Source organism: Miniopterus natalensis, chromosome 16 (assembly GCF_054644295.1).
Source record: "Miniopterus natalensis isolate mMinNat1 chromosome 16, mMinNat1.hap1, whole genome shotgun sequence".
NCBI classification, from domain to species: domain Eukaryota; kingdom Metazoa; phylum Chordata; class Mammalia; order Chiroptera; family Miniopteridae; genus Miniopterus; species Miniopterus natalensis.
The window spans coordinates 24003479-24030354 of NC_142096.1; the positions used below are offsets into that span (position 1 = coordinate 24003479).

General features: G+C 39.7%; 1 protein-coding gene across 1 annotated transcript; it reads left to right on the plus strand.

Annotated features, from left to right (window-relative positions):
- Window positions 1-1260: 1260 nt before the first annotated feature.
- On the plus strand, window positions 1261-22999 carry ADHFE1 (alcohol dehydrogenase iron containing 1). The gene is made up of 12 exons (XM_016206422.2): window positions 1261-1440; window positions 2732-2785; window positions 2967-3121; window positions 3249-3445; window positions 4895-4972; window positions 6218-6323; window positions 7612-7764; window positions 9583-9681; window positions 12683-12761; window positions 12924-13020; window positions 15600-15757; window positions 22330-22999. Exons 1-12 carry the CDS (start codon window positions 1384-1386, stop codon window positions 22411-22413), a joined length of 1317 nt encoding a protein of 438 aa, XP_016061908.2. The 5' UTR covers window positions 1261-1383; the 3' UTR covers window positions 22414-22999.
- The last annotated feature ends 3877 nt before the right edge of the window (window positions 23000-26876 follow it).

Genomic DNA, 26876 nt, shown 5'->3' on the forward strand with positions numbered 1-26876 from the left:
AAGGTGGTTCCTAGAAGGAAAAATCTTGCCTGTTTTAATTTTTCAAATAGCATTCTATTTCTTAATAATTAAAAATAATGACAGAAGTTTTCGATTCCTACAAACATCTTAATCCTTACCAACTCCATTGTCTGCAGAGCAGCAGGAAGTTCATTGTAGCTTCACCGTGTCCTCAGATGTCACATGAATTACTGACACTAACCCCGATTTCACCTCTCAGAAGGAAAGGTCAAATCTAAACAGCCAGGCAAGGGGTGAAAAGGAAGGGGCCTGGCCCAATAGGGCCCTAGGCAGAGACCCTAAAGAAGCCCATTGGGAAGGGAACAGAGAAAGTAACTGAGTGCTTTGCCTGCCAGTGGAGTGACTCACCCTTCAGGACAAGCCAAGGGACCTCCCATTCACTAACCGCCATCTACCAAGCAGAAGCATGCCCAGCCTTTCAGGCCCTCGTGAACACATGCAGAATTTTGTCTTCAGCTGGTTTTGTCCAATTCTTACTGGGTTTCAACAAAGATTCAGGAATTTCCTATTTGGGTGAGTAAAATTAGTAATTTAGGGAAAGTTAATTTCATTGTTTAATAGGATCCAATTTATATGTTTTCTTAAACTTTAGTTACAGGAGTAATAGATTATTTTTTTAAAGCCTGTAGCGATCAAAGAACTTTGAATTTTAATTCAGGATACTCTTGTCCTCAGGAAAATGAAGGTAGATTGTTGTCTAGTTGTGGTCTCTTCTTTTTTTCAATCTTACGACTAACCAGAACTGATTAAAAAATAAGTAGATAAAAACAAAGATAAAATTCATTTAGTGGAGCCCTCTTGGTATTCCAATAAGACAGAAAATCATTTTTGCCCTAACTACAACTGTTGCAAAGCAATATCAGTTTATAAAATTTTTTATTAAATTTCATAAAGAAAACTAAAATTTTTATTTTTATAAGATTAAGAAATAGAAATATCTTACTGGGGATAAGTAACCTCCATGGCAAAACATTAATTGAAACAAATGGTCACAGTTGCTATAAGAAGTGTAAGCAAGATTCTAATTAATGAATTTACTGTTGCTATCTAACAGTAACCCAACTCTAGAGTCTAGATTTTTTTCTAGACGGTTTTACACATTATATTTTCAAAAGTATATTTAATTTCAATGGAGAAAATATTTTAAGTAACTTTATTTTCACACAATCAGCATCAAGTTAGCATTACATTCTCTTAAAATGCAGGTTTTAATTTTAATTTGATATGCAACAATGAAACCTGAAAAATATATTTTAGGTAAGGCTTCAGGGGAGGCGCTTATGTTCACTTCTAGAATATAAGTTTACGATCAAATAAAAATATTTTGCTTTGTTTTTGAGGCCTACTCTGATACTTAGTTTTATGTTTCTAGCTCCTGGGCTTTCACCTTATGGAAAAACAACAGATTATGCCTTTGAGGTAAATTTAGTCAGTCCATTCTTTCTTTTATGGATGACCTAAAAAATACAACTAGAGTATTTTTCTAATGCATTATTATCTCACTTGAAATCTGCTATTAATTGATGTCCCTCAATCTCATAATTTGATCAGGCCCTATTTAGCAAATTACCTTGTTAAGATAATGGAATATAAATCTGATAACATGAGTAATGTCTAAAATACTTTCTTCTTTACAGCCATTAAAATAGGACAAATTTCCTGTTCTACAAATTTTCCAATTCACAAATATCGTATGTTAAACCTTCTTTAGCTTTGTTAACTAAACAATCCCCACCAGATCCACATAATCTTTTGACACAAGAATGAAGGAACAATTAATTCTGATGAATTTTTATCACACTAATTGCAGAATTATTTGTTTAAATCCCTGTCTCCTCCTAGTTCAGGACTCATAAATTAAGTGTCTCCAGTGGCCTGACAGTTAACGAGTCCTTGCGCAGATGAGGAGAGGACAGTGCTGAGTTCACTGAAAGCAAAGGCCCATCGGAAGGGTACAGCCTCTGCTCAGCCCCACATGATTGCTGCCACATGGGAAAGCAGGCTTCATGTTGCCCAGTTATTCAAGAGAGATCAAACAGTCACACTGGATATTTTTATTCTGATTTTTAAGAATTATGAGCCAATTCAAAACAGAACAAACTTGACCATAATGTGGATCAAGCAAAACATCTCTTTGGATCAATAGTGACCCATTGTCCAATCAGTTTAAAAGCTCTTCTCTCAGCTGTAAACTTTATGAGGCTGTTTTTCTTGTTCATAGTTGTATAACCAGAGCCTAACACAGTGCCTGGAACATAGGAGGCGCTCAGTAGCATTGGGTGGATGGAAGGATGGATGAATGGATGGATACATGGATAGATGAATGGTTGGATGATGAATTGGATGAATGAATGAGGGGATGAAAAATGCACGAGGAGTCAACAACATTTAAATTGGAAAATAGGAAGAAATTTGAGAGGTAGCTTAGTTTGGGAGACAAGGAAAGGCGGGCATTTCAAGCTGTGGGAACTGAGAGTTTATGATATGTTTGGAAAAAGATAAGACCAATGTAACTAGTGCCAAGGTTTTCTTAAAGAAGCATGAGGAGTCTGAGGCCAGAGGGGGTGACCTGCAAGGCCATGCTATGGGATATATATATATATATATATATACACACTTTATTCTTTAGGCAATGAGGAACCATTTCAGGCTTTTAGAAATGAAATGGCCAGTCTCTAATACACCCATCACCAATTTTTTTTTTTTTCAGATGGCTGTTTCAAATATTAGATATGGAGCAGGAGTTACAAAGGAAGTGGGAATGGCAAGTATTTAAGATTTCTAGAGCCTACTGTAGAGGTTACATATCTTTTAAAACAAGTGCAAATGGACAACACAGTTGAGTCCTTTGTTTTTAAAAATTTTTAATGCTAAGTTGGCCAGAAGTGTCTATTACGTTTCTAGTGTAATCAAACCTAACTTATAAATTATTTTTATTATTATAGGACCTGCAAAACATGGGTGCTAAAAATGTTTGTTTGATGACAGACAAGAACCTCGCCCAGCTCCCTCCTGTACAAGTAGTTATGGATTCCCTAGTAAAGAACGGCATAAACTTTAAGGTTTATGATAATGTGAGGGTGGAACCAACTGATAGAAGGTATTTTTATTGTTGTTATTTAAATGGAAGCCAACACATTGCTGTTGCTTAAAACTTGCCCCAAGACTTACTAAGTGGCGTGTCAGCTTATTTCTGACATACTGGCATCTATTTTCCTTTCTCGCAGCTTCAGGGAAGCAATTGAGTTTGCCAAAAAGGGAGCTTTTGATGCCTATGTTGCTGTGGGTGGTGGCTCCACCATGGACACCTGTAAAGCCGCTAATCTGTATGCGTCCAGCCCTCACTCTGATTTCCTAGATTTTGTCAGTGTTCCCGTTGGGAAGGGAAAGCCTGTGTCTGTGCCTCTTAAGCCTCTGATCGCAGGTAAAGACTCGTTTGCTTTTTTGTTTGTTTTGCAATTAGAAAAAAAGCCTTAAGAAAGATGCAAACTGGGAATTTTAGGGTATGTTTTTCTAAAGCTTTCTGATTTCTTCATTTCAGTGTAGTACCTTGTTTAGAGATCAAAACAGATAGCAATTCATTCATGTTTAAAATTCTGATCTTCATTATTGCACCCGTAGAGACAATTTGGGTCAATGGTAGGAAAGCTTGCAGATTTAAGCTATGAAGTCACTATGTGAAGGAGGGGAGAAGGTCATCATTTATGCATTATTAGATCCTTCGATAGGCAGGTTTGTCTTCTAAACCCCTCTCTGTTTTGTCCATTTTGCCAGCCACTGGGAGTTCAGGGGAACATTCACTATTATTTTTCTGGTGTTGACTCAACCGTTTCTTCCACATAATGGCTCTTCAGCTGACCTGAGGCTTTGTCTCTGCTCTGGGACATGTGGCCAGCATGGCCACATCGCTCTGGGAGACATCTGCTGTGTGTCTACACTGGGCGCAGACACAGAAATTCAAACAGAATAGCTTGTATGTTTCACACAGGCCTTGGCATCTTTCTGTCTTTTCTTCCCTCTCATTTTATAGCTGTTAGCATATTACTGTTTAAAGTTTTATAGCTAAAGTGTGCTGACCGTTCACTGGAAAATACCAGTTTAAAGTCTTGCTCTCTGCTCCCCTCTGCTGCCCCCATTGTGAAGGGGCCTTGAGATTGGGATAGGAGTGAGTTGACGGCAGATGAGCTGCTTTGATGTGAACGAGGAATCAGCAGGGAGCAGCATAATTGATGTCTGGCAAATGGAACCCTCTGGTAAAACTGTGTCAGCATCACACAGAGGGGTGATTAGTAAAGTTTAAAAACTTGACAGAACTACAAAACCGCAAGCCCAGCAAAGGCAGAACGTTACTGAGCTTGCTGCCAAGAGGGAATAAAGACATCTTTCAGAGAGGCAAATACAAATTTTCTTCCTGGAGATGCCCAGCAGCCTGTGTTTGAATATCCAACTGCAGCTGCTTAAGCTCTGGCGCTAAAGGAGCCTGAGGTTCCCAGAGCTCCTCACTGTTAATACAGAAACAGACTTCACACATACATATTAAACCTTCATGTGTGTTAATACAGACATAGACAACATCCATACACAGCCACACATATACACTTCAAAGTGCACACACATGTTAATACAGACATGGGCATTATACATGTTAAACATGCATATTAATGCTGACACAGGCATCATATTGTACATGCATGTTAATGCAGACACACACGTGAAGCGTACATGCATGTTAATAGAGATATACACATCAGACAAGCAACGGGGGCAGCAAAGCTTTCTTCTAATTTAGCACCTTAGTTCCTCAGACTGAATTAAGTATCTCCACTGACCTTTATTTAGATGCTTTATTAATATTAATATTATTTTGTTCAAGTCCCAACTACTTCAGGAACTGGGAGTGAAACTACTGGAGTTGCCATTTTTGACTATGAGCCTTTGAAAGTAAAAATTGGTAAGAATTTTTCCCATTAACTTTTTAAAAAATTCTCTCTTTTACCTTTCAAACCTAGCCCCTTTTATTTAATCCTAATATTTAATAATCAGGGAGTTATGGAGTTAAGGGATGGGTATATACATATACACATATTCTTTTTCTAAGTACATATAAAAATATGAAACAGTCTAATAAGCTTCTTTTTGAGAATTACCTATAAAAGTATTGAAATGCCATGAAATCTCGATTGGCTGTTTTTCTGCTGAAGTTGGCAACTGTATGTCATTGATAAAGGGTTATTCCCTTTCCTGGGCATCTTTTTTACCTTTTAAATCAATTTCATTGAGATATAATTTTATATAATAAAATATGTACATTTTTTGAGCCTGGTTTGATGGATTTTTGACAAATATGGGCACCCATGTAACTACCACTGCAATGCAGATACAAAACTCCCCATCACTCCAGAAAAATCCCTCCAGCCCCATTCCCAAGTAATGGCTGTTCTGCTTTCCTTCTTCTTTGTCATTTTTATCCTGTTTTCTTCTCTGACTCTCAGCTGAGGTGGTAGAAATGTCCCTTTCTTTGAATCTGACTCCATATCCTTCTTTCAGGCCTTTGTAGCAGAATAAATTGACATTCAACCACATATTTATAGTAATTTCACTTTTTAAAATTAAATTACATTATCCTTTGACATCAAGAAATAATAGTTACCAACATTTAACTTCTACCTTACAATTTTTTAAAGGCTTTACCATGATGTTATCTAATGTGGTCCTTACAACAGCTCGGTGAGGGATGGAGCCCTTGTGATTGTATAGTCTAATCTCATAGAGAACTCAGAAAGGCTAAGTGACTTGCCCAAAGAACACATGGTAAGTTGCAGAGCAAAGACCCAAACCAGCGGTGAGCTAGTAAACCAGTTCTCTGGCATTTAGTAAGTAAATAAGCCCTGATTTGTAGCATTTGCCAATTTCTGTGGTATAAATATTCCCACCATAGCCAATGACATCACTCAACCTGCCGTAGGGAAGAGATGCACATACTTGGCTCCCGAGAACTGAAAGGAGCTTCCTCTCCAGTGAAAAGCCCAGGTTTGGGACTCCAAATCTCTTTCCACTGCTCCTTGCTGCCTCCCTACATGAGAATGACTCTTATCTCATATTTTTTATATTTTAGGATAATTTGTTATCCTAAAGTTATTTAATGTTTTTAAATGAAGTCCATACCTATAGCCTCTATTGAAAATCGCTGTCCTAGGCATTGGTTCTCGAGCCATCAAACCCACGCTGGGACTGATTGACCCTCTGCACACCCTGCACATGCCTGACCGGGTCGTGGCCAACAGTGGCTTCGACGTGCTTTGGTAGGTACCTGGAGGGGCATTTTCAGTACCTGGGTCTATGGACAGTATTTTCTTTTCTTTAATTTTATTTTTTTAGAACATTAAACACCTTAATTACATGAGCTAAGAGAGGAGGAAAGGATTTATTTGCCTTCCTGGGCATTGATTTTCCTCGGCTAGAACTCCAGCTCCTTGCCCCCGAGCACATAACCATCTGCTCAGCCACATTGGCCTGGTCTTGAAGCAGTGCACACAAGAAGCCTGTCCTCTCAGAACTGCTCCTCTAGAAGACTGCTGATTGTGGCATTCTTTTTCCTTTCATCATATTTCTTCTGAATTTTCTCTGATCGCTTTTTGTTTAAAATCTCTTCCTCCTCAAGAGTCTGCTTGGCCCCTTTCTTGCAGCCCAGGGGCAGTGCTTAGTGGGACTCGAACCTCTGTCAGAACAGTGTTCTGTCAATGAGTAGGATACAGTTCTTTACTAGGGTCTTGGTGCAGATCAGTTTGTTGTTGGATGCAGAGGTTGATTAGCTAGAATTGGTGGCAGGCCAACACGGGGCAGAAACTCTGAAGCTTGGGTCTTGAAATAGCCAACCCTGAATTTAGGGCATTTAAAAAAAAAGAATTGGATTTTTTTCAGGCCAAGAATTAATAATGGTGAGTGATAAGTTTTACCATGTGCTGGTACAATGCACTAAGTACTTTACATATGTCAACTCAATTTTCACAGTAGATGTCCTATTATTTGTCCCCATCTTAGAATCACAGGGAGATAGTGACTCCTGGAGATGGTGACTCCCCCACAGACCCACAGCAGAAAGGTCTGGGCAGCTGGGCAGCTGACCCCAGGCTCGATGTTCTCACCCCCTGCACCGTACTCTTAATACGAGGCTAGTGCAATTATGACCCTACTTGGGTAGTATGGTATTTGACCAATGCAAAGTATAAAATGGTAAATATACTTTAGAAGAAAATAATTTTTTAGATTCAGTGCTTTTCTTCATGACTTAAATGTTTAAAAATTCAACATCATAAAGATTTATTTGCGTTAGAAAGGGGCCATATGTAATCTTATACTTATTGGTCAAAAACACTATAGTGCTGTTAAGATAAGCTTCACTGTTAATTTCTATAATAAGTAATGACTGTTGTGGGCAAGAGGCTGACTAGTGGAATGTATTGTGGTTATCACTGCCACACAGCGTATCCACAGTGGCATGAATACATTTCCAAGACAATTTGTTATCTTAATGGAGGGAAGGAGGAAGACTACGCTTTCAATCTGTGTAACTTAAATATTTCTTGTTAGCCACGCCCTGGAGTCCTACACTGCCCTTCCTTACCACATGCGGAGCCCCTGCCCTTCAAATCCCATCTCTCGGCCAGCCTACCAGGGCAGCAACCCAATCAGTGACATTTGGGCAGTCCACGCACTGAGGATCGTCGCTAAGTATCTGAAGAGGTATGCCATCCAGAGGGGCTAGAAATAGAACAGAAAAACCACATTCCACCCTCACGTAAAATGTAGCGTGCCGGCTCCTGACATGTCCTAAGTCTGTTCACCAAAAGGTCAGTCAGGGGATATAGGGAAGCACCAGCAAGCTTCTGGGAGGATGAGAGGGATTAGGGGGGCACATGAAGACAGATGAAAACTGGGTCCTTTAGTCTGGAAAGGCAAAGACTACAAGGGAGTAAAATAGGAGTCCCTAATTTGTGAAGGATGCAGATACAAGGTTTATTCACTGAAGCCTCCAAACCAAAGATAGGATGAGGGGAGATGTCCTTTGAGATGTGGCTACCAAAGGAAGACAAGAGCACCACAAAGGCAGGTGTTGGCTGTGCCCATCGCGCCCTGGGCAGCGGAACACAGAATCGACCCAGTGAGCACACTCAGATAAGCTAAATTTAAGAATTAAATGCATGGAGTTCTCTGTCCCAGGAGATATAAAAGGCTTCCTAAAAGGTTATGAAAGATTTGTGAATGACATAGCTATAATAGGCTTCTGGGAGAGCAAATAGATACTTAGAGATGAAAGCTGATCCCTGAGACATGAAGACATCTACAAAGTGGGACTCATTTTTGTACTTACACGTGAGGGAAAGAATATGGCAGGTTAGGCGTAGATGTGAGCACAGTGCCTCCTCTGGCCCTGAGCTGGAAGCTGCCCTGGAGAAGGGACTGGACTGCATTTGCAGCAGAGCTGGGGGAAGGGACACAGATCCATCAGTTCATGGGAACCCTCAGGGAGCACAGAAGCATTTGGGAAGAAGCAGATACAGATAAATGTCAATGGTGTGTTTTGGCAGGAGCAGAAGGCTTGGCAGAGCAGCAGTGGGAGGCAAGGGGGTAAAATGGACAGAAGAAAGTCTGAAGCACCATCATCTACCATTTCTTCTTGTCATTCAGAGAATGCAGAGAGAACACTGGGTTTTGGAAAGGAGACTCAGCGCTCAACCGTTTCAAATGAAAATGGGGAAAAGGCCGTGGCACTCTTATTTCATAACAGGAGCCCTTAACTCCAGGCAAAATCACAAAAAAGCGAGTGAGAAGTGGCTCACTTGGCAGTCTCAGGCTTCCTCCCCAGGGCAGGGTTTTTATGCAGCGTGTGCAGGAAGGCTGAGCTGCATCTGAAAGGGGCCTTTGAGAATTTGCTTTTCCGAAGTGGCGCTGGGGACAAATAGAGCAAGCAAAAGCTTGTCCTACAATAACATCCCACTTCCACAATAATAAATATTAAATAACATGTGCAGTTTCCACAGATAACAAAAGAGGCCTCCCGTGGGTCTGAATGAGGCAGTGTCACAGGAAGAAAGATGGCTGGGCTGGCTGCGGTTAGCCTGCAGGTAGCCCCAGGCGACAGGGACTCACTTCAGTGAGCCAGCCTGGGCCCTGTGCATTCCGGGTGTATGTTTACTCTAAGTCCATTCACAGCTGCCGTCACAGGGTCATTGACAAGTGAGGAAGAAGAATGAGTCTCGGGGCCCTTTGCTAGAGCAGCTCTCACAACCCAAGGGTCAGTGCTCAGCTTCCCCTGGCACTTTCATCACATGAGCAGCCTGACAGCATATTTATTATGCCTTTGCTCAAACCATTGATGAGAAGAGATGTTTACCCTCACTTTTCCTTTAGAAGACAAGATGTCATTTGAATAACTTGCCTAATTTTTCTTCCTACCAAGTACCATTTCTTTTTTTCCAGATCTTTCCCTAAGGCAGCTCTTTATTCAGTAGGAAATGCCACTGTTGATGTGTTATTGTTAGATATTTATATCATCCACAGGGCTGTCAGAAATCCTGATGATCTAGAAGCAAGGTCCAGTATGCACTTGGCAAGTGCTTTTGCCGGCATTGGCTTTGGAAACGCTGGTGTTCATCTGTGGTGAGCTATTGTTTTCAAATGTTTTAAATGTTTATAATTTAGGACAGGCAATAAGATTTAAATATGTTATAGAAAGAAGATATAATTTGAGGTCCTGAAATATTTCCTTAATTGAAATGTAATTTATTGGGTAAATAATTTTTTTGGTAACAGTTTTATTGAGATATAATCCACACACTATATAATTCACCCACTTAAAATGTACACAATTCAGTGCTTTTTAGTATATTCACAGTCACCACTGCCACAATCAATTTTAGAATATTTTTTTACCCAAAAAAGAAATTCTGTACCTCTTAGCTGTCACCTGCCAGTGCTCCTGTACCCCCAGTCTTAAGCAACTACTGATCTACTTTCTACCTATAGATTTGCCTATTCTGGGCATTTCATAAAAGAGGGTGATATAATATCTGGTCTTTTGTGTCTGGCTTCTTTAACTTAGCATGTTTCCATGGTTCGTTCATGCATGTATCAGTACTTCATTCTTTTTTATTGCCAAATAACATTCCATTGTACGGCTGTAACGTATTTTATTTACCCATTCATCAGTTGATGTACATTTGAGCTGTTTCCACTTTTTGGCTGTTATGAGTAACCCTGCTATGAACATTTGTGTACAAATTTTTGTGTGGACATATGTTTTCATTTCTATTGATTATATACCTGGGTGTGGAATTGCTGGTAATTCTCTTTAAATTTTGAGGAACTTCCGGACTGTTTTTCATAGCAGGTGCGTCATTTTACATTCCCCTCAAGCAATGGAGGAGGGTCCTGATTTCTTCACATTCCCTCCATGTGTTGTGGATTTTTAAAACCTCCCTTTTTTTTTTCTTCTAATCTCTCACAAAAAGAGATCAGAACCTTTGCCAATAGCCCAGAATTAACCTTTTTGATCAGAGCTTTGTTGGTATATTGCCTTCAACTTGAATACCAGTGAACACTGAGAATTAAGAACAGACCTTTGCTAGGGAGAGTACAATAAAATAAATGGTCTCCCTCGAGCTCTGCTGCTGAGAGGAGCTCAGATTATCACCACCTTTCTAAAAAGCAAGTGAGCAAAATCTCCCCAAATTTTGAAAAATGTGTTTATCCTTTGTCCCAGTTAATTTTACTTCTAGAAATATAGCCTAAAAAATAATCACATGCTCAAAGAATTTACTTATTAGGATAATCACCTAGGGGTTATTTATAATTGAAAATTTTGAAACAGCCTAAATTTCCAGCAGTTTTGAGGATGATTAACCAAGTGCAATACTCAAAGCCTGGAATAAGGGTATTAAAAGTAATGTTTTAGAAGAATACAAAATAATATGGGAACATCTTACAAAGAGTATTAAGTGACAGGAGCATGGTCTAAAACTAAATGTATGGTATGGTCATATATTAAAGATATGCATAAGAAAAATATCCTATAATGGTTATCTTGAGGAAATAGGATTATGAATCATTTAATTTTTGCAAGTAACATATACAATGTTAAAATAAAAGAAATTAAACTAAAATATTGGCTATCATTAGAAAAGTACCTTTAAAAGCTGTGTGAACCCCTTCCCATCATGAGAGTACACTAAGCAATAATTTCTGGATAGCTCAGTTGGTTAGAGCATTATCCCAATATGCCAAGATTGCAGGTTCGATCCCTGTTCAGGGCACATACAAAAATCTTCCAATGAATGCATTAATAAGTGGAACAACAAATTGGCGTTTCTCTCTCTGTGTCTCTCTCTTTTCCTCTCTCTCTAAAAATCAATCAATAATAATAGTTTTCTGAATACTCTGGAACCTGAAAAAGGTAAAACACATTCCAAAATACCCAAGAACTCAGAGGACCCATAGCTCCCAGTCTCCCTCATGAAAGCTGATAGGCAAGGGACACCATTTTTTAAATACAGATAATCGTACAGTTCACCAAAATATTTCATCTTTCTATGAAATGTAAATCTTTTGGTGAATAGGCACAAAGTCATTCAATAACCCATACTGATAGACTTATAGACCATGTTACTATTATAAAACAGTTTATTTTTAATATATTAATTGTAACCATACTAACTTCTCACAGTGTATATCTTCTGAGTCATCTATTAAACTACAATATTATCCTATTTGTTCACTAAGAATTCAAGAGGATATAAAGATTTTTTTCCATTAAAACAACCCTCCCCTAAAACTCCCACAAATAAAAACCATGGTGCTGTTTTTTTAGTCTTTCAGGCTAGAATAATCATTTATGATTCAACTCCATTAGTATGTAACATTCAAAAGGATGTATCAGTTATTGGTGGGACAGACCACTGGCAGGTCAAGCTTGCATGTCTAATGCAGCACATCTTGGTTCATAAAACTCCCACCAACATGGTCAGCTTGTGCAGGAACACACTGCCAAAATATTGCAGAGCAAGATAGAAAACGCATGCCCTAAAACTTATTACAGAAATGTCAAAGTGAATTCTCAGTTTCTTCAAGATTATAATGTTAGCCAATGTACAGTGGTACCCCTGTTTTCAAATGCAACCCTTTCCGGAAGACAGTTCGAGTCCTGAAACATTCAAAAACCAAGGGATCAGCAGCTGACAGCTAGGCCTCAGGATCTTGCCCTCATCGGAAGCCATGTGGCATGTTCGACTTCTGATGCGTGTTCGAAAACCGAAACATTTACTTCTGGGTTTATGGCGTTCCTAAACCGAAATGTTCATCAATGGAGACGTTCAAAAACTGAGGTACCACTGTATTTGGGGAGAATCTTCTGTATTAACACATTTTAGTGGCCTACAGTTTTATAAGCATTTGAATTCGAACATTTCAGAGGTTTTGTCATGAATAACGCCAAATATCAAGTGCATAACAATATATCCTTACAGCAAAGAAAACAGATTGTATAACTTTGTGAGATAAAGGTAATGTCAAGAGACTGTGAAGGACTCTCCCATAAGAGTATATTTGTATTAACTTGAACTTCTGGTATCTGTATGTCAACATAAAGATTTTCTTTCTTTTCTAGCCATGGAATGTCTTACCCAATTTCAGGCTTAGTGAAGACATATAAAGCAAAGGATTATAATGTGGATCACCCATTGGTGGTAAAATCATAATAAATCTTTAATTAAATCTATTTCTTGCAATTGCTATAAAAGTATTTGTCAATTCTCAATTGCTTAGAGTGCAGGGTTATTTAATATCTAGAACACGCAGGTTGGAGACCAGCTTTGCCCAGTCAGTCACCATGTTTTGTTTCTCTTCAGCCTCATGGTCTTTCTGTGGTGCTCACCTCCCCAGCGGTGTTCACTTTCACTGCACAGATGTTTCCTGAGCGGCATCTGGAGACGGCAGAAATATTGGGTATGAATCATTACTCTTAATTATGTGACCCACATAGGTGGAGCACTTCCTAGGTTCTGAAGGTAAACCATAAAGGATAATACTAAAAATGTTGCTTTGAAATAGTTTAATAATAACTTGTCATTGACCTGCTCAAAGTCCCATCTGGTGCTAAAATTCTATAATTTTATGTTTCTAACAGTCTGTCAACAATGCACTGGAATCAAGTATTGCTTATGTTAAGTTTGGAGTCATCATATTTCCAGTTTTCATACCCAAGGAAAGTGAAGCTCTTTACATACAACAAATGTTATAAATGGCTTCGGTATGTTTAATAGGTAATAAAATGAATCTAATTCCCAACTATAGAATCTAAACTACTAGAAACTGTCTAAAAAGATCCCCAAGGAAGAATTTTTTGCTGCTCTGTAGAATAAATAATGTCTATAACAAGATTCCGACACAGTTCTTTTTGAATCTTACAAGAAATAACATTATATTCAGGATAGCTTAGTTAAGTAAAATGTTGCTATTTTTCTAAGATGAGAACTCTTTTCAGTAAACTTGAGTATTTGATTAACTTTCCAAACATCTTATTCCCCAACTTGTGTTTAGGGTAGGAAGGGAAAGGCTAAAGAAAACTTCATTATGTTCCTTAGCACCAGCCGTTGGAGGGATTATTTCCAGGAAGGTAGGAACCGCCGCAGCCAGCCTTCCGTGGCCGCGTCCCTCTCGCTGCTCTCACTCCCTGACATTGGCGCTTCGGCGGAGCACCAGGTGCTGTGCTGGGAATGTTCACCAAAGAAGCCCAGAGAAGCGGTCTTGGGGGTTTGGTTTTCCAGCACGTGCTGCCGGAAATGTGATGCCAATTTTACCAAAGATCCTGCGTCCCTTTTCCCTTTGGGACTAGGGATGTTGTTTAGCCATTTGTTGGGACTCAGTTGCCTTTGTAAATATGCAAACAGTGTAAATAGGCCGGAGCTCAAGTAGTAGGCTAAATGGATGGTATATGGGAAAATCTTAGGGAACTTACAGCTAACATTCCAGACAACCACCAAAATTCCTGAGAAAGTGATTCCTCCGTTAGACCACACCCAGGCTGGAAGAGCCCACCAATTCTTTCTTCTTGCATTGGAATTTTTGTTTAATATTATTCTGTACTTAGCCATTAATATTTTAATTCCCTAAGTAATCTTAGACTTTCTTAGCTTTATACCAATGTATTCTCTTTCCTACCCTCTTTTTTTTTTTCCATAGGAAAACCCAGAGGTTTTCATGGTGTGTTTTATGGCAGCATTCCCAAGAAAATAAAAACCTCATAAACCTCATATCGTGTGTCGCCTCTCCACCTACTCCATATTTTAGCTGCCGCTGTGTAATATAGACTGGTCTTGTCAGGCAAGGTTTACCTTCCATCCAGCTGCTCCGCCGACCAGCCCCATATCTGTTCTATTTATCCTTAAAAGCCCCATATCTGGTCTTTCCTGGATTACTAAAACAGTTCTCACTGTCCTAGAAGAGAGAGGTTAAAACTGATTTAATAATGTGCTTCAGTATGGAGGTGAAACGTACATTCTAGTCTCCTTTTGAACAATACAGAGAAAGGGGACTTGGACATCAGCACGAGGCATTTTGGATAATAACTAATGCTACATTCCATTTGTAAAGCGCTTCACTTCCGGGCAATGAATGTGTTCAACTAGAATAGATGGGGTCGGGTGCTAAGGTTTTGGGGTCAGTTCCCTTTGTCTGGGAACTTTCACTGCCACCCTTCCTGAGGGCAGAAGCCCCTGGCTCTTCCAGGTTGATGTCTCTATAACTTTGTGTATTAATTATTAACTATGTTCAAGTTCTGTCCTTTCACATCTCCAATCCTTGTCAACCTTCTTCCCCCTTCACCAATATCGTCATCTACATATTAAAAACTGTTTTCTGAGAGTCTTCGTGTTCTTGGCTCTGTCTGACTAGTTCTGTAATATTTAGAGGAAACTGCTTTGCCCATTGGTAACAGAGTCCAAAATAAAAACCTCATCCCCTGGCCACACACAATCCATTTTCGTCATCTTCTTCCCTTTCCGCAGGCAATGGTGGAGTTTTTGTACCTACATAGATCCTTATCTCGCAAAGTGTTTTTGCAAAAGGCTTGTCTTTTCCCTAAGATACTGCTGCAAGAAACAACAGTGAATGTGCAGTACCTCTAGATGTCAGCAAATTCCAGGCCTTGAAAGTTACATAAGCTGTGTTTTCTGGTACAAATGCTGCTGCTTCCTCATCTGAACACCAGCCTCCTTTCTTGGTCTCCTCCCCGTGCCTCTTTTCTTGGCTCTGTTCTTCATCTTCCCACCCCACCAGGGGGGAGCAGCCCAGTGGGAAGGTGAGAGCCGGGTTAGCCGCCCCAGCCGACTTCCCGCACTGGCCTGGCCCATCTGTCTTCTGTGGTCCTGCACACTGGACCGGCCTCCACGTGGAGGCACATTGGTGCCCTTGTCCTCCGTGTCAGAGAGCCAGCAGTAGGTTATATATCAGCTATCGTGTGACTGAATTACACCCAGGGCCAGCTTCCTCCTCTCTGTCTACAGTCAGCGCTTTGTGTCTTCTAGGAGCCGACATCCGCACAGCCAGGGTTGCAGATGCTGGGCCCGTTTTGGCAGACGCGCTCCGGAAGCTCTTACTCGATCTGGACGTGGATGATGGCCTAGCTGCCATTGGTTACTCCAAGGCCGACATCCCCGCATTAGTGAAAGGCACGCTGCCCCAGGTAAGAGACGCAGTGCATCTGCATTCTAGAAACTGCAGGAAAGACATGGTCCATTCGGGTGGTGTTGAGGGAGACAAAACCCCAGGGGTCCTCCAGTGGCTCTCAGGTCTCCTCCACGCCAGATGGCCGCTCCCCTTCCCCAGGGGGATGGGGCCAGGGCTCCCTCACCTTTATATTCTTCCATAAAACTGTGGCATGTGTGAAACCTTTATGATGTGACTGAAAGGAGCCTTTATAAAAATTCAAGGCACAAACAACCACATTTACATCGAGGTATGGCAAAATTTCCCTTTTCGCCATTTCTGCTCTTTTAAACATAAACATATGAAATATATAATATACACATCTGTGTCACTTTGGGTCTTATTTCATTTATTTAAATGTCACTAAATAATTTAAACTGAACTGCCATCCTTTAGTTGGTAGAAAAATTGTAATAAATGTAGCTTCCCCTCCCTGGGTTCTCATGAAGAGAGTTTATCCCCCATTGGACCTCTCTTCCATTTAGGATCAGATACCCAGATACCCCTATGCGATAGCATCAGACCCTAACAGGCCAAAACCATAAAATAGAGAGCCAGAGCCATGAGTGCTCAGTTTGTGGAGCACACCATGCTCACCATCCCCAGTGCTAACTTAGCCCTCCTGTCCAAAATGGGAAAGCAAACATCACAGTAAAACACTGTGAGAACATGAAGATAAGGCATGTCTGCCCAAGGCATCTATCCCTGAAATGGGAACAGAGTTGACAGCTGGAATATCTGCGCACACAGCATCCTGCTCACCCCAGTCCAGTTAAGTAAGGGCCTCACACTAGCTTCTTTCTCACTTAGCAAATGCTCAGAATGTTGAAGACTTCAGCTCATGTAAGATAATATTCGTATGGGTTTACTCATGTCCACAGGAGCCAGGGAGGTAACAGCAATGAACAAAGTAATTTAAGGCAATAGCAAGTGGTGGGGACTTTGGTAAACTGGAAAGCACGCGGCTTATCTCATTGGGTAAGCCTCTCTTCAGTTACAATTTATTACGCCCAAGTAAAAATTCAGATTCCAGTGTTGGTAGAACTTCCAGTTTTCAAGAAAAATCCACAATCTGGATGCTTGTGTCGAATTCCTCATTTCCCAATGTACAAACCAAACATGGCCCATGGGCCATCAGTTTCCCTGATTTAGACTGAGGATCAGTGGACTCTATCACATCTAAAAATATAAATGAATGAGAAGAGAGGAATCTCAAAGTGTAGCAAAGCTCCTTGGCTAACTCACAAACTCTTGGTTCTAACCCACGAGTCCAGGGGACTAAATGGCCAAAAAATATGACCATCCCAGTTATTTTATTCAAACCTACTAGACAGTAAGTTCCATGAAGGCCAGAACCTGTCTGTTTTGGTCATCCATCCTCTATTGCATGTAGTATGGGCTAGTAAACATGTTAAATAAATACATACCTGCAGCCCTCTGCTCCTAAAACTTCTGTCTAGGTGAGTTAAATGACTGAATGGTGGTAACTTTTTGAGAAGTTTCCTTAGATTGAGTAGGACTAAATCAGTGACAAGGAGCCATAAAAGCCTGCCCAGGGACACCAGAGACCAGATGGTCATTATGATTTTTATGTAGCTCTGGCTCTTACAGTATGGTCCCAGCAATAGTGTCCATTCTACAAGGGGTCCTCTAAAAGTTCTGCTTATATAGCCCAGGAAAGTGTTCAGGAATATGTGTTTGTCATCCCCTATGAATGGTATTCATAATTTTCAGATGAAACTATATGATATTCTTGCCCATTTTAATTGCTGGTAGCAATGCATCTTCCAGGTATCAGGACACAGTGGCAAGTGTTTACTGTTTTAATTCTACTCCCACTTTCAGAAGCTGTTCTGGATTAACATTTGAAATCTTCACTAAACTAAAATAGCAGGTTAATTAGGTATCATTCTGAATGCCTCAGCGTAGATGTCATACTGGGAAATACAAATAGCAAAACACTAACTAGACAAAACTAGTTTCTTCATTTTACAAAAGATGCGAGGTAAATTGAAACTTTGGAACACAAGTCATGTCCATAAAGTAGGAATGCTGTGGCAACTTCAGAATTTTACACACGCAGCACACTAATCTTCACTTATTAGTATCACAGGATTTAAGGTAGTGAAGGGAATATTCTGGTTCCTGCAAAAAAAGGTTATTTCATGTAGTCAACATTTGATAAAGCTTCTTTTATGTTCAGCAACGAGGGATCAGTTTTCTCTGGAAGGAACAACCAGGCCAGTATTCTTGACCAAACACCAGGGCTCATACTGGCAGCGGCAAAGAGCAGCCCTGTGTGCAGAGGCTTCCAACCGCCACAGCCAGGCTGTGAGGGGAGCGGGCAAGAATAAATTAATCTTCCAAGCTGGGTTTCTGAAACCTCTGGAAAGAAACATTTACATTTTAAATCAAAACATTTCATTACTGAGGAGAGCTGTCTACCAATATGAGCACTTCCACTCCCTGGCAGACAGGCCAGCTGAAATGTTGTTCTTTTATGAATGTGCTAAAAGTAGTAGTCTAGATTTATTTCAGTGCCCATGTTAATCAGTTGTCCTTCGGTCTTACATGACTATAAATAATAGCGCATTGCAGAAGACATCTTAATTCTGAGTTTAGCTTTTATATGGCACTGATGATATGTGTGGGGATATATCACAAACTTTACATCCTTGCCCCAGTTTAACCAGTCATTGGGAGTTAGAAATCTGAAAGAAACTCAGCTCATCTTGGCCTAATACTTCTGAGAGTCCTGAACTACTTCACCAAAGATGAACAGGACCATTCTAAGGGCCTTTTAGCTCATCCGATAAGACTCACTCCATTATCAACAGGATAATGGGACAGCAATCTTCAGCTCTTGACCCTGCCATGAAGGTATGCGTAGGTCACCATGACCAAGTCTCTGGGACTTGCTATGGATTTTCAAAATTCTTTAGAGTCTCTAAAAGATCTGCTGGGATGTACAATTTTATCTTGGCTTTACTCATATTTGTCAGTACTGTCCCCCATCTTTCTCCCATCTGTTGAATCATCCCAAATAGAAGCTCTTCTCTGTTGTTTAATGGTAAATAATATTACCACTGCCCCTTTGTCCCCACCCCCCTGCCCCTGGACACCTCTGTCCTACTTTCCGTCTTTATGAATTTGCCTGTTCTAGGTACTTCGTTTAAGTGGAATTATACAATATTTGCCCTATTGTTTTGCTGTATTTCACTTAGCATAATGTCTTCAATATTTTAGAATTTCATTCCTGTTTATGACCGACTAATATTCCATTGTGTGGATATACCAGATTTTGCTTATCCATTCATCTGCAGATAGACACTTGGGTTGATTCCACCTCTTGGCTATTGTGAATAGTATTTGTTTTAGTCCCTGATTTCAATTTATTTTGTTATACTTAGGAATAGAATTGTTGGAGCACATGGTAATTCTGTGTTTAACTTTTTGAGGAATTGGCCAAACTGTTTTCCACAGTGGCTGCACCATTTTCATATTCCCACCAGTAATGCACAAGGGTTCCAGCTTCTCCACATCTACAACTTGCTAAACACTTGTTATTTTTCTTTTCTTTTTTTATAGCCATTCTAGTGGGTGTGAGTGGAAATTCATTGTCGTTTTGACTTGTATTTCCATAATGACTAATGGTGTTAAGTGTTTTTCCATGTACTTATTGGCTATTTATATAACTTCCTTGGAGAAATGTCTAGTCATGTCCTTTGCCTACTTTTTTTTTTTTTTTAATCCTTACCCAAGGGCATGTTTTCATTGACTCTAGAGAGAGAGGGAGGGGGAGGGAGAGAGAGAGAAACATCAATGTGAGAGAGAAACACCGATCAGTTGCCTCCCATACATGCCCCAACTGGGGATCGAACCACAACCTGGGTATGTGCCCTGACTGAGACCACCCTCCAGCCAACTGAGCCATACTGGCCAAGGCTCCTTTGCCTAATTTTGAATTAGGGTGTCTGGGGATTTTTGTTGTTGAGTTGTAGCAATTATTTATATATTCTGGATATTAATCCCTTATCAGATATCTGACTTACAAATATTTTCCCCATTCTGTTATTTTTTCATTCTCCTGACAGTGTCCTTTGACGCATGGAAGTTTTTAATTTTGATGTAGTCCAGTTATCTGTTTTTTCTTTTGTTGCCTATGCTTTTGGTGCCATCCAAGAAATCACAGCCACATCCAACGCATGAAGATTTTCCCCTATTTTCTTCCAAGAATTTTAAGGTTAAGCTCTTACATTTAGGTTCATTTTGAGTTGATTTTTGTAAAAATCCTTCCTTCTTTTCATTCTTCCTTTACCTAACAAATACTTGGTGAGGTCTTATTCTATAAAATTCATTGTATGCGATACAGTGAGAAGGAAAATAAAGTTCTTTCCCTCTCTCATGGAGCTTACATTCCAGTGAGGAAAGACAGACAATGGACATCTAACCAAACCTATAAATAAGATACGGTAAAATCATTTTAGATACTGATAAGTGGTATGGAGGAAAACCTGGTGATTTCACTCAGGACAGCGTTGAGGGAACTCCAACAAAGGCGGTCGGAGAAGGCCTCTGGCTGGAGGTGGAGCCTCCGAGTGAAGATCTGGGAGAAGCACTCCAGGCAGAGGGGAAAGGCTTTGCGACAGGGTAAGATCAGCATTGTCATGGGACTGAATGGAGTCGGTGAGACTAAGTGGGATGAACCAATGAAAGAAGAGTTAGAGCTGGGGTGAGAACCGGGGCCAGATAAGGTGGCATTCGAGGCTATGGCTTTGTTCTAATTGCAATGGGAAGTCACCGGAGAGCACTAAGAGCAATGCTACAATCAGGTTTATGCTGGGGTGGAGGGAGGGGGGATCGCTCTGCTGCCATGCACGGAATCACCTCTAGGGGGCGAGAGTGGAGCAAAAGTGGAAACAGTTTTAAGAGCCCTTTGGAGTAGAACCGAGGAGTGGTGGAGACCGACTTGGATTGTGGTGGAGCAGGAGGGGCGAAGCGGTTGGATTTGGGATTTATTTTGGAGGCTGATCTGACAGGCTTGCTGATGCATTTAACACATAGGGAAGGGAAAGAAGAATCAAGGATGACTCCTAGGCTTTTGCCTTAGTGACTGGATGTCATTTCTGAAATGATGAAAATCGGAGGCAGGGGAGGCAGAGTTCTTCTATCTTGTACGTGTGGATTTTGAGAAGCCAATATCCCTTCTTCCACCATCTTCATTAATTCAGCAAATAACTGTTGAGGACCTGTTTGCTGTGTGCTAAGCACTCTGGGAGGCGCTAGGCATGGGGTGAACACAGCCCTGCCCTTATGGAGCTGCCCTCTTCCCCCAGGTGTGCCCCCAAACAGGTGCTTATCACAAGAAAACAGACTGACAGACCCAGGAAAATGGAACTCCCAAACTGTTACATTTCTTACTTTTACTTAGGCCCAGAAATTTGGACACAGAGTAGTCATTATAATATCTTTTAATCCCTTATCCCAGAGGAATCAAGGAGCTACTGACAAGAGTATAAACAGCAAAAGCATGTGCTGGCTAGCTCTGCTGACTTGACTCAGTAATCATTGGAAAAATTAAGTAAGTCACCAAATTTGTTTGTGAAGGTAGAGATAAAACCTTAGTTAATATTTAAAAAGGAGTCACTTGTTGACCCTAGCCTGAAAGTTATGTCCTAATGAAGTTCTTTTAAACATACCTGAAGTCCAAGTTGCAAAACATAGTCTTTGAAGTTAGAGATGCCCTGGTTCTGTTTTCTTTGCTGTGCCTGGGACAGTGCTCTCCACACCCGGAGAACTGACTGAGGTTGCTGACCAAAGCTGTTTGATTATTACAGGAGGTGTTTTTCCTGAGGTTGGTTTAGTTCTGTACATTTGGGCAGAAGGCTATTGGCAGGGCATAAGGCAAGGACAATTAGGCAAGGCATAAGGCGTTTGAAATCTGCACAGCATCGGGAATATAGTCAATAATATTGTAATAACTGTGTGGTGCCAGGTGGGTACTTGAAATGTTGGGGGATCACTTTGTAAAGTATATGATTGTCTAACCACTATGCTATACACTTGAAACTAATATAAAATAATATTGAATGTAAACTGTAATTGAAAAAAAAAAATGAAAGCTTTGTGGGGAAAAAGGCATCATCACTTGATAAACTTCTGAGTTGGGAGTCAGCTACTATGAAGCAAACAAGAAATATTATTTTTTTAAAATGTTTTTGTTGGTTTTTAGAGAGAGAAGAAGGGAGAGAGAGAGACATTGATGTGAGAGTGGAACTTCGATCAGCTGCCTCCTACGCTTCCTCTACCAGGGATCGAGCCCGAAACCTGGGCCTGGGCCCCAGCTAAAATCAAGCCCACAAACCTTTTGGTACATGGAACAATGCCTAACCAACTGAGCCATACTGACCAGGGCAAGAAAATGAATTTTAAAGATATAATTATTATCAAGTTATTATTTTTTATGCCCAAGTTAATTTTCATAACCTAGTACCTTTTACAAACCACCTTTTCAAAGCCCTCAGTAACTCCTTTTGTTTACTGTTTCAGGAAAGAGTCACCAAGCTTTCACCACGCCCTCAGTCAGAAGAGGATCTGTCTGCCCTATTTGAAGCTTCGATGAAACTGTATTAACTTTCATTTTCACTGAAAGAATTACCATCGGCTATCATAGTTCTGAAGTCAGAAGCTGATCTAGCCAGAGCTCTGTCTTTTCATCTCCACACATAAGTTATCTGTTACCAGTTTGAATGTGATATAAATGTATCTACAGAAGATTCCATGGTGCTCAAAGTCAAGCTACTTCCGTAGTACAGGTTAGACAAATGCCCACAGTGTTGGACCCTGGTTTGTGTTCCTGTCCTAAACCCCGCAGACTGCCCCTGTTTCATTATCAAATGGGTAAAAAAACACTTATCTATCAAAATTGTTAATGTACACATTCTGTGCCCAGTAATTCATGTCTAGAAATTTATATTATAAAACTACTAGCATGAGTGTGTAAAAAAAATATGGCAAAGACGTTTCTGGCAGTATTTTTTTCTAATAAAAATTTGAAAGAACCTAAATATTCATTAATAATATATTGATAAATAAATTATAGTATATTAAAAAATACAATGCTTTTGCGCTATTAATAAAAATGAAGTACTATAAAACAATTGGAAATATGTTCATGATATACTGATAAGTTGGAAAAAAGTAAGTTGCAGAACAATTATATATTAGTATGGTCTGGTCTTTATGTTTTTAATTACATGTCAATATATGTTTATATATAGGGTGTCCCAAAAAATTGTATACATATTTTAACAGCTGATAGCTCAATTTTGAAAATGAAATGTATTTTATTAAGCACTGCCTTTATAATTATTAAAAGTGTGTGTATACATTTTTGGGATACCCTATATACATAGAAAAGAAGGGTGGACATCAAAATATTAAAAGTTATCACCGGAGAAATGGAATTTGGGGGTATAGAAAATTAAGAGAAAATATTCACTTTATATTTTATAGTTTAACTTTATTTTATAAACATCTCTATTGTTTGGATTTGTTACAACAAGCATAGATCTAATTTTAAAGGGGAGGAGAAAACAAAGAAAAATACCATTTTACTATTATAGGTCAGATTCATCTTATTTTATAAAAATACTAGTAACTAATATTTAAAAGGTAAAAACAAATACAAAGGGGTAAAATATTAGAGACTGATCCTCTGGCAAATAAATTGTTCTTTTGAGAAAAAAACATTAACTTTTTTTAATGGAGGTAACGTTGGTCAATAACATTATTTAAGTGTACAACATGACAATTAGATATCTGTATACGCTATAGCATGCTCCCCACCCAAAGCCTAGTTTCCATCGGCCACCATACATTTGACCCCTTTACTCATTTTGCCACCCCCCCATTTTCCCCTCTGGGAACCACCAATCTGTAGTGTGTATCCATGAGTTTGTTCTGTTCTGTTTGTTCGTTTCTTTTTGTTTTGTATCCCACAGATGAGTGAAATCACATGGATTTCGTCCTCCGTCTGACATACTTTGCTTAGCATGATACCCTCAAAATCCATCCATGTTGTCGCAAACAGCAATCTTTCATCTTTTTTGATGGCTCAGTAGTATTCCCTTGTATATATGTACCACATCTCCTTTATCCAGTCATCTGTCAATGGACACTTAGGAGTTTTCATATCTTAGCTATTGTACGTAACCCTGCAGTGAACATAGAGGCACACATATCTTTTCAAATTAGAAAACACTAATATTTTGCTTGGAATTCTCTCTTTGGAAAAATGTTTCTGGTACTCAGAATAAATTAATTCAAGAGCAAGCAGTTTTGTAAATTTGCAGATGTCAGCCTTGCAAGTAGAATCTAAGGAGCATGACGGTCTGCCTTCCTGTTATTTCCCTACCTGCAGAAACTTCTACGGCTCATTTTCCTCACAAAGGTTCCTAAACTGAGGTCTGCCTGCTCAAGCCTTGGGGTCTAGCTCTCAGTGTACTTGTGGAATTATTCATGTTTTAAATTTAATTAAAGTTTTAATCAAGTAAGTAATATATATGAACTATATCAGGATTTTTTAAAATGGATGAGTAAGGCATTGCTGTGCCACTCAACCTGCCCAGGCCCACCTTATCTCTATAAAGGTCTTTATTTCCTTGAGAATTTTTTAAAAGACTTTGTAATTGATTTTGAGAGAGAGAGTAGAAGGGAGAGGGAGAGAGAAACATCAATGTGAGAGCGAAACATTGATCTACTGCCTCCTGCATGTGCACACCCTATGGAGGAACTGAGGTCACAACCGGGGCCTGTGCCCTGATCGGGAATTGAACTTGCAACCTTTCAGTGCATGGGTGACACCCAACCAACTGAGCCACACCAGCCAGGGCTCCTTGAGATTTTGAAAATAACATTTAAATAATCTTTATTGGGGGTTTTCTTTAATTACAAACATAAAATATGTTCAGGACCAAAAACTGATAATACAAAGATAAACACAAAAGAAAATATTTGTTCATATTGTGCCATCCAAAAGATAGCCACTGTTAAAAATGTGGTATGTGTCCTTCCAGTAATTTTGTATGCGTATATATGTATATATAGTATAATTATATATGCATATATTTTTTCTTAGAAATGGTATAGTTGTAATTCCTACTGTGCATACTAATTCTTTAGCCCAAGAGCCCAAAAAGCAAGCGTAAGACAGCACCGACAGAATTTCAGCTATACCTTGCAGACCATATCTAGCTAAAATCCCCTCCAGCTTTTTTTCATGGATTCTGACAGAAGTTTTGTGAATGAGACAGAGAACAGCTAAACTCCCTGCCAATCAGATCCTTCAGAAAACTTTAATAAAAGTTGTTCATGAATGTTTCAAAATACATTTGGCATAGCAAAAACATATATGTGCCCTCCCCCAAAGAATCCAGGGAAGTTTTAGAACTCTTGTAATATATTCTGCAAGGTGATGCGCACCCTTAGAATGCCAGTCGGCTGGGAGTCAAGGACCCTGGGCTCTGTTCCAGGTCCTTTATTCAACCTAGGCCTCTTCCAGCTTGAAAATACTACAACTAGATTTTATGTTATTACCTAGTCCTTAATACATAAAATCTCACAAGTGAGATTTTGAGTATGGGAACTTTAATGTAAAATAATTTGAGATATAAAAATGCATTCTCTATCTCTCTTAAATATTCAATGCCTTTACTACCAGTAGCCAGATGTCTACATGTGACTCACCAGGAGGAGTGTTTGCTATGCATACTGATGATGACTCTAGAGGAAGGATTTAAAGGTCAGGCAAAGAAACAGATTCAGGAAGACTTCACATTTTTTATCTTAATACCCATCACAATTTAAGTATAAGGAAAAGATACGTTTCTTGACTTACCAGCTATTAAAAGAGTGTGAGATAGGAGATTAGGCCTATTTCCATAAACCAAACACTTTGATGTTTCTGAGACAATTGAGAGACTTTTTCTAAATCAAATCCTACTTTTTCTATTTATTTTCATTAAAAAATCAAAGTCCTTAGGACTCACAGCTCCATTTATATGGATTAATTTACTTGCCAAGGCAAGGAACATCAAAGGACAGTATTCAAGTTTGTGAAATACTTTTATGAAACTATCCTCTATGGTGACATTTGCACTTAAAATATATGCACATCTTAATTTATTTCATGATATAAAATACTAATTTGTTTCAAGTAAGTCATGTGTCTACGGTTTTTGTCAAGCGCCACAATAAACAGCTGACTGGTTGTTCACTCCTGTCCCTTCTCCATGTTGTGTTGGGCTTGGCATTGTTTGCGTAGCTGTGGACACAGCTGTGGGGTGTTTTCAGTGGTCAATGAACTAAGTCTACTCTTGTAAAAATCCAGACAAGTACAGTATCAAAATAGAGAGAGAGAGAGGACAAAAATTGCTTTTCTGGCCTTTTAACCTTGAGAAAGATTAATGGTTGTTTGGATTAGAAACTGTACCCTAATGAGAGACTGTTGCCTCCGGGGAGTGGGTATGAGAAAGAGGGCTGTTCACCTCCAGGTCAACATCTCACAGGCTGCTGTGTCTCTGATGGCCAGCAACTCCAAGCTGAGACAGCTGCCAGGGCTCGGTCTCCACCATTAAATGCTGGATCCCCTGGGAGCTGCTGAGGAGGCCAGGCCACATCCCAGCCATCACCATCACAATGGCCTGCACCAGGAAAAGCCATACTTTGGGCAGAAATTGGTTCTTGAAGCCCTAGGTTGAATTACTGGCAGCTGGGGGTGGGAGGGTCTGCTTTCTCATGCTATTATTCCACTGTCTTCCCAACCACCCAGCAACTCTCAGAATAAATGCATAAGCCCCACAAATTGCAATAACTGTTTGCAGTTTTGTCCCATGTGAAATCCCTCATGAATCTATGATCAGGACCGCTAACTTTAAAATAACCTCATCTTTCTGGCTTTAAATATTAGCTTTTGCATTTGGATGCTTTTAATTGGCTTTCCAATTTATAAAACTGGAAACTAATTAAAATAATCATGAGCAAAATGAGAAAAAAACTACCATCATGCCATCACCCAAACACAGCTGTTATAGTTT

Coding starts and splice junctions, on each gene's coding strand:
- ADHFE1 (XM_016206422.2), top strand. CDS start 1,384: ATGTTTCTAGCTCCTGGGCTTTCACCTTATGGAAAAACAACAGATTAT. Junction 6,324..7,611: donor AGTGGCTTCGACGTGCTTTG/GTAGGTACCTGG, acceptor ATTTCTTGTTAG/CCACGCCCTGGAGTCCTACA. Junction 13,021..15,599: donor GGAGACGGCAGAAATATTGG/GTATGAATCATT, acceptor TGTGTCTTCTAG/GAGCCGACATCCGCACAGCC.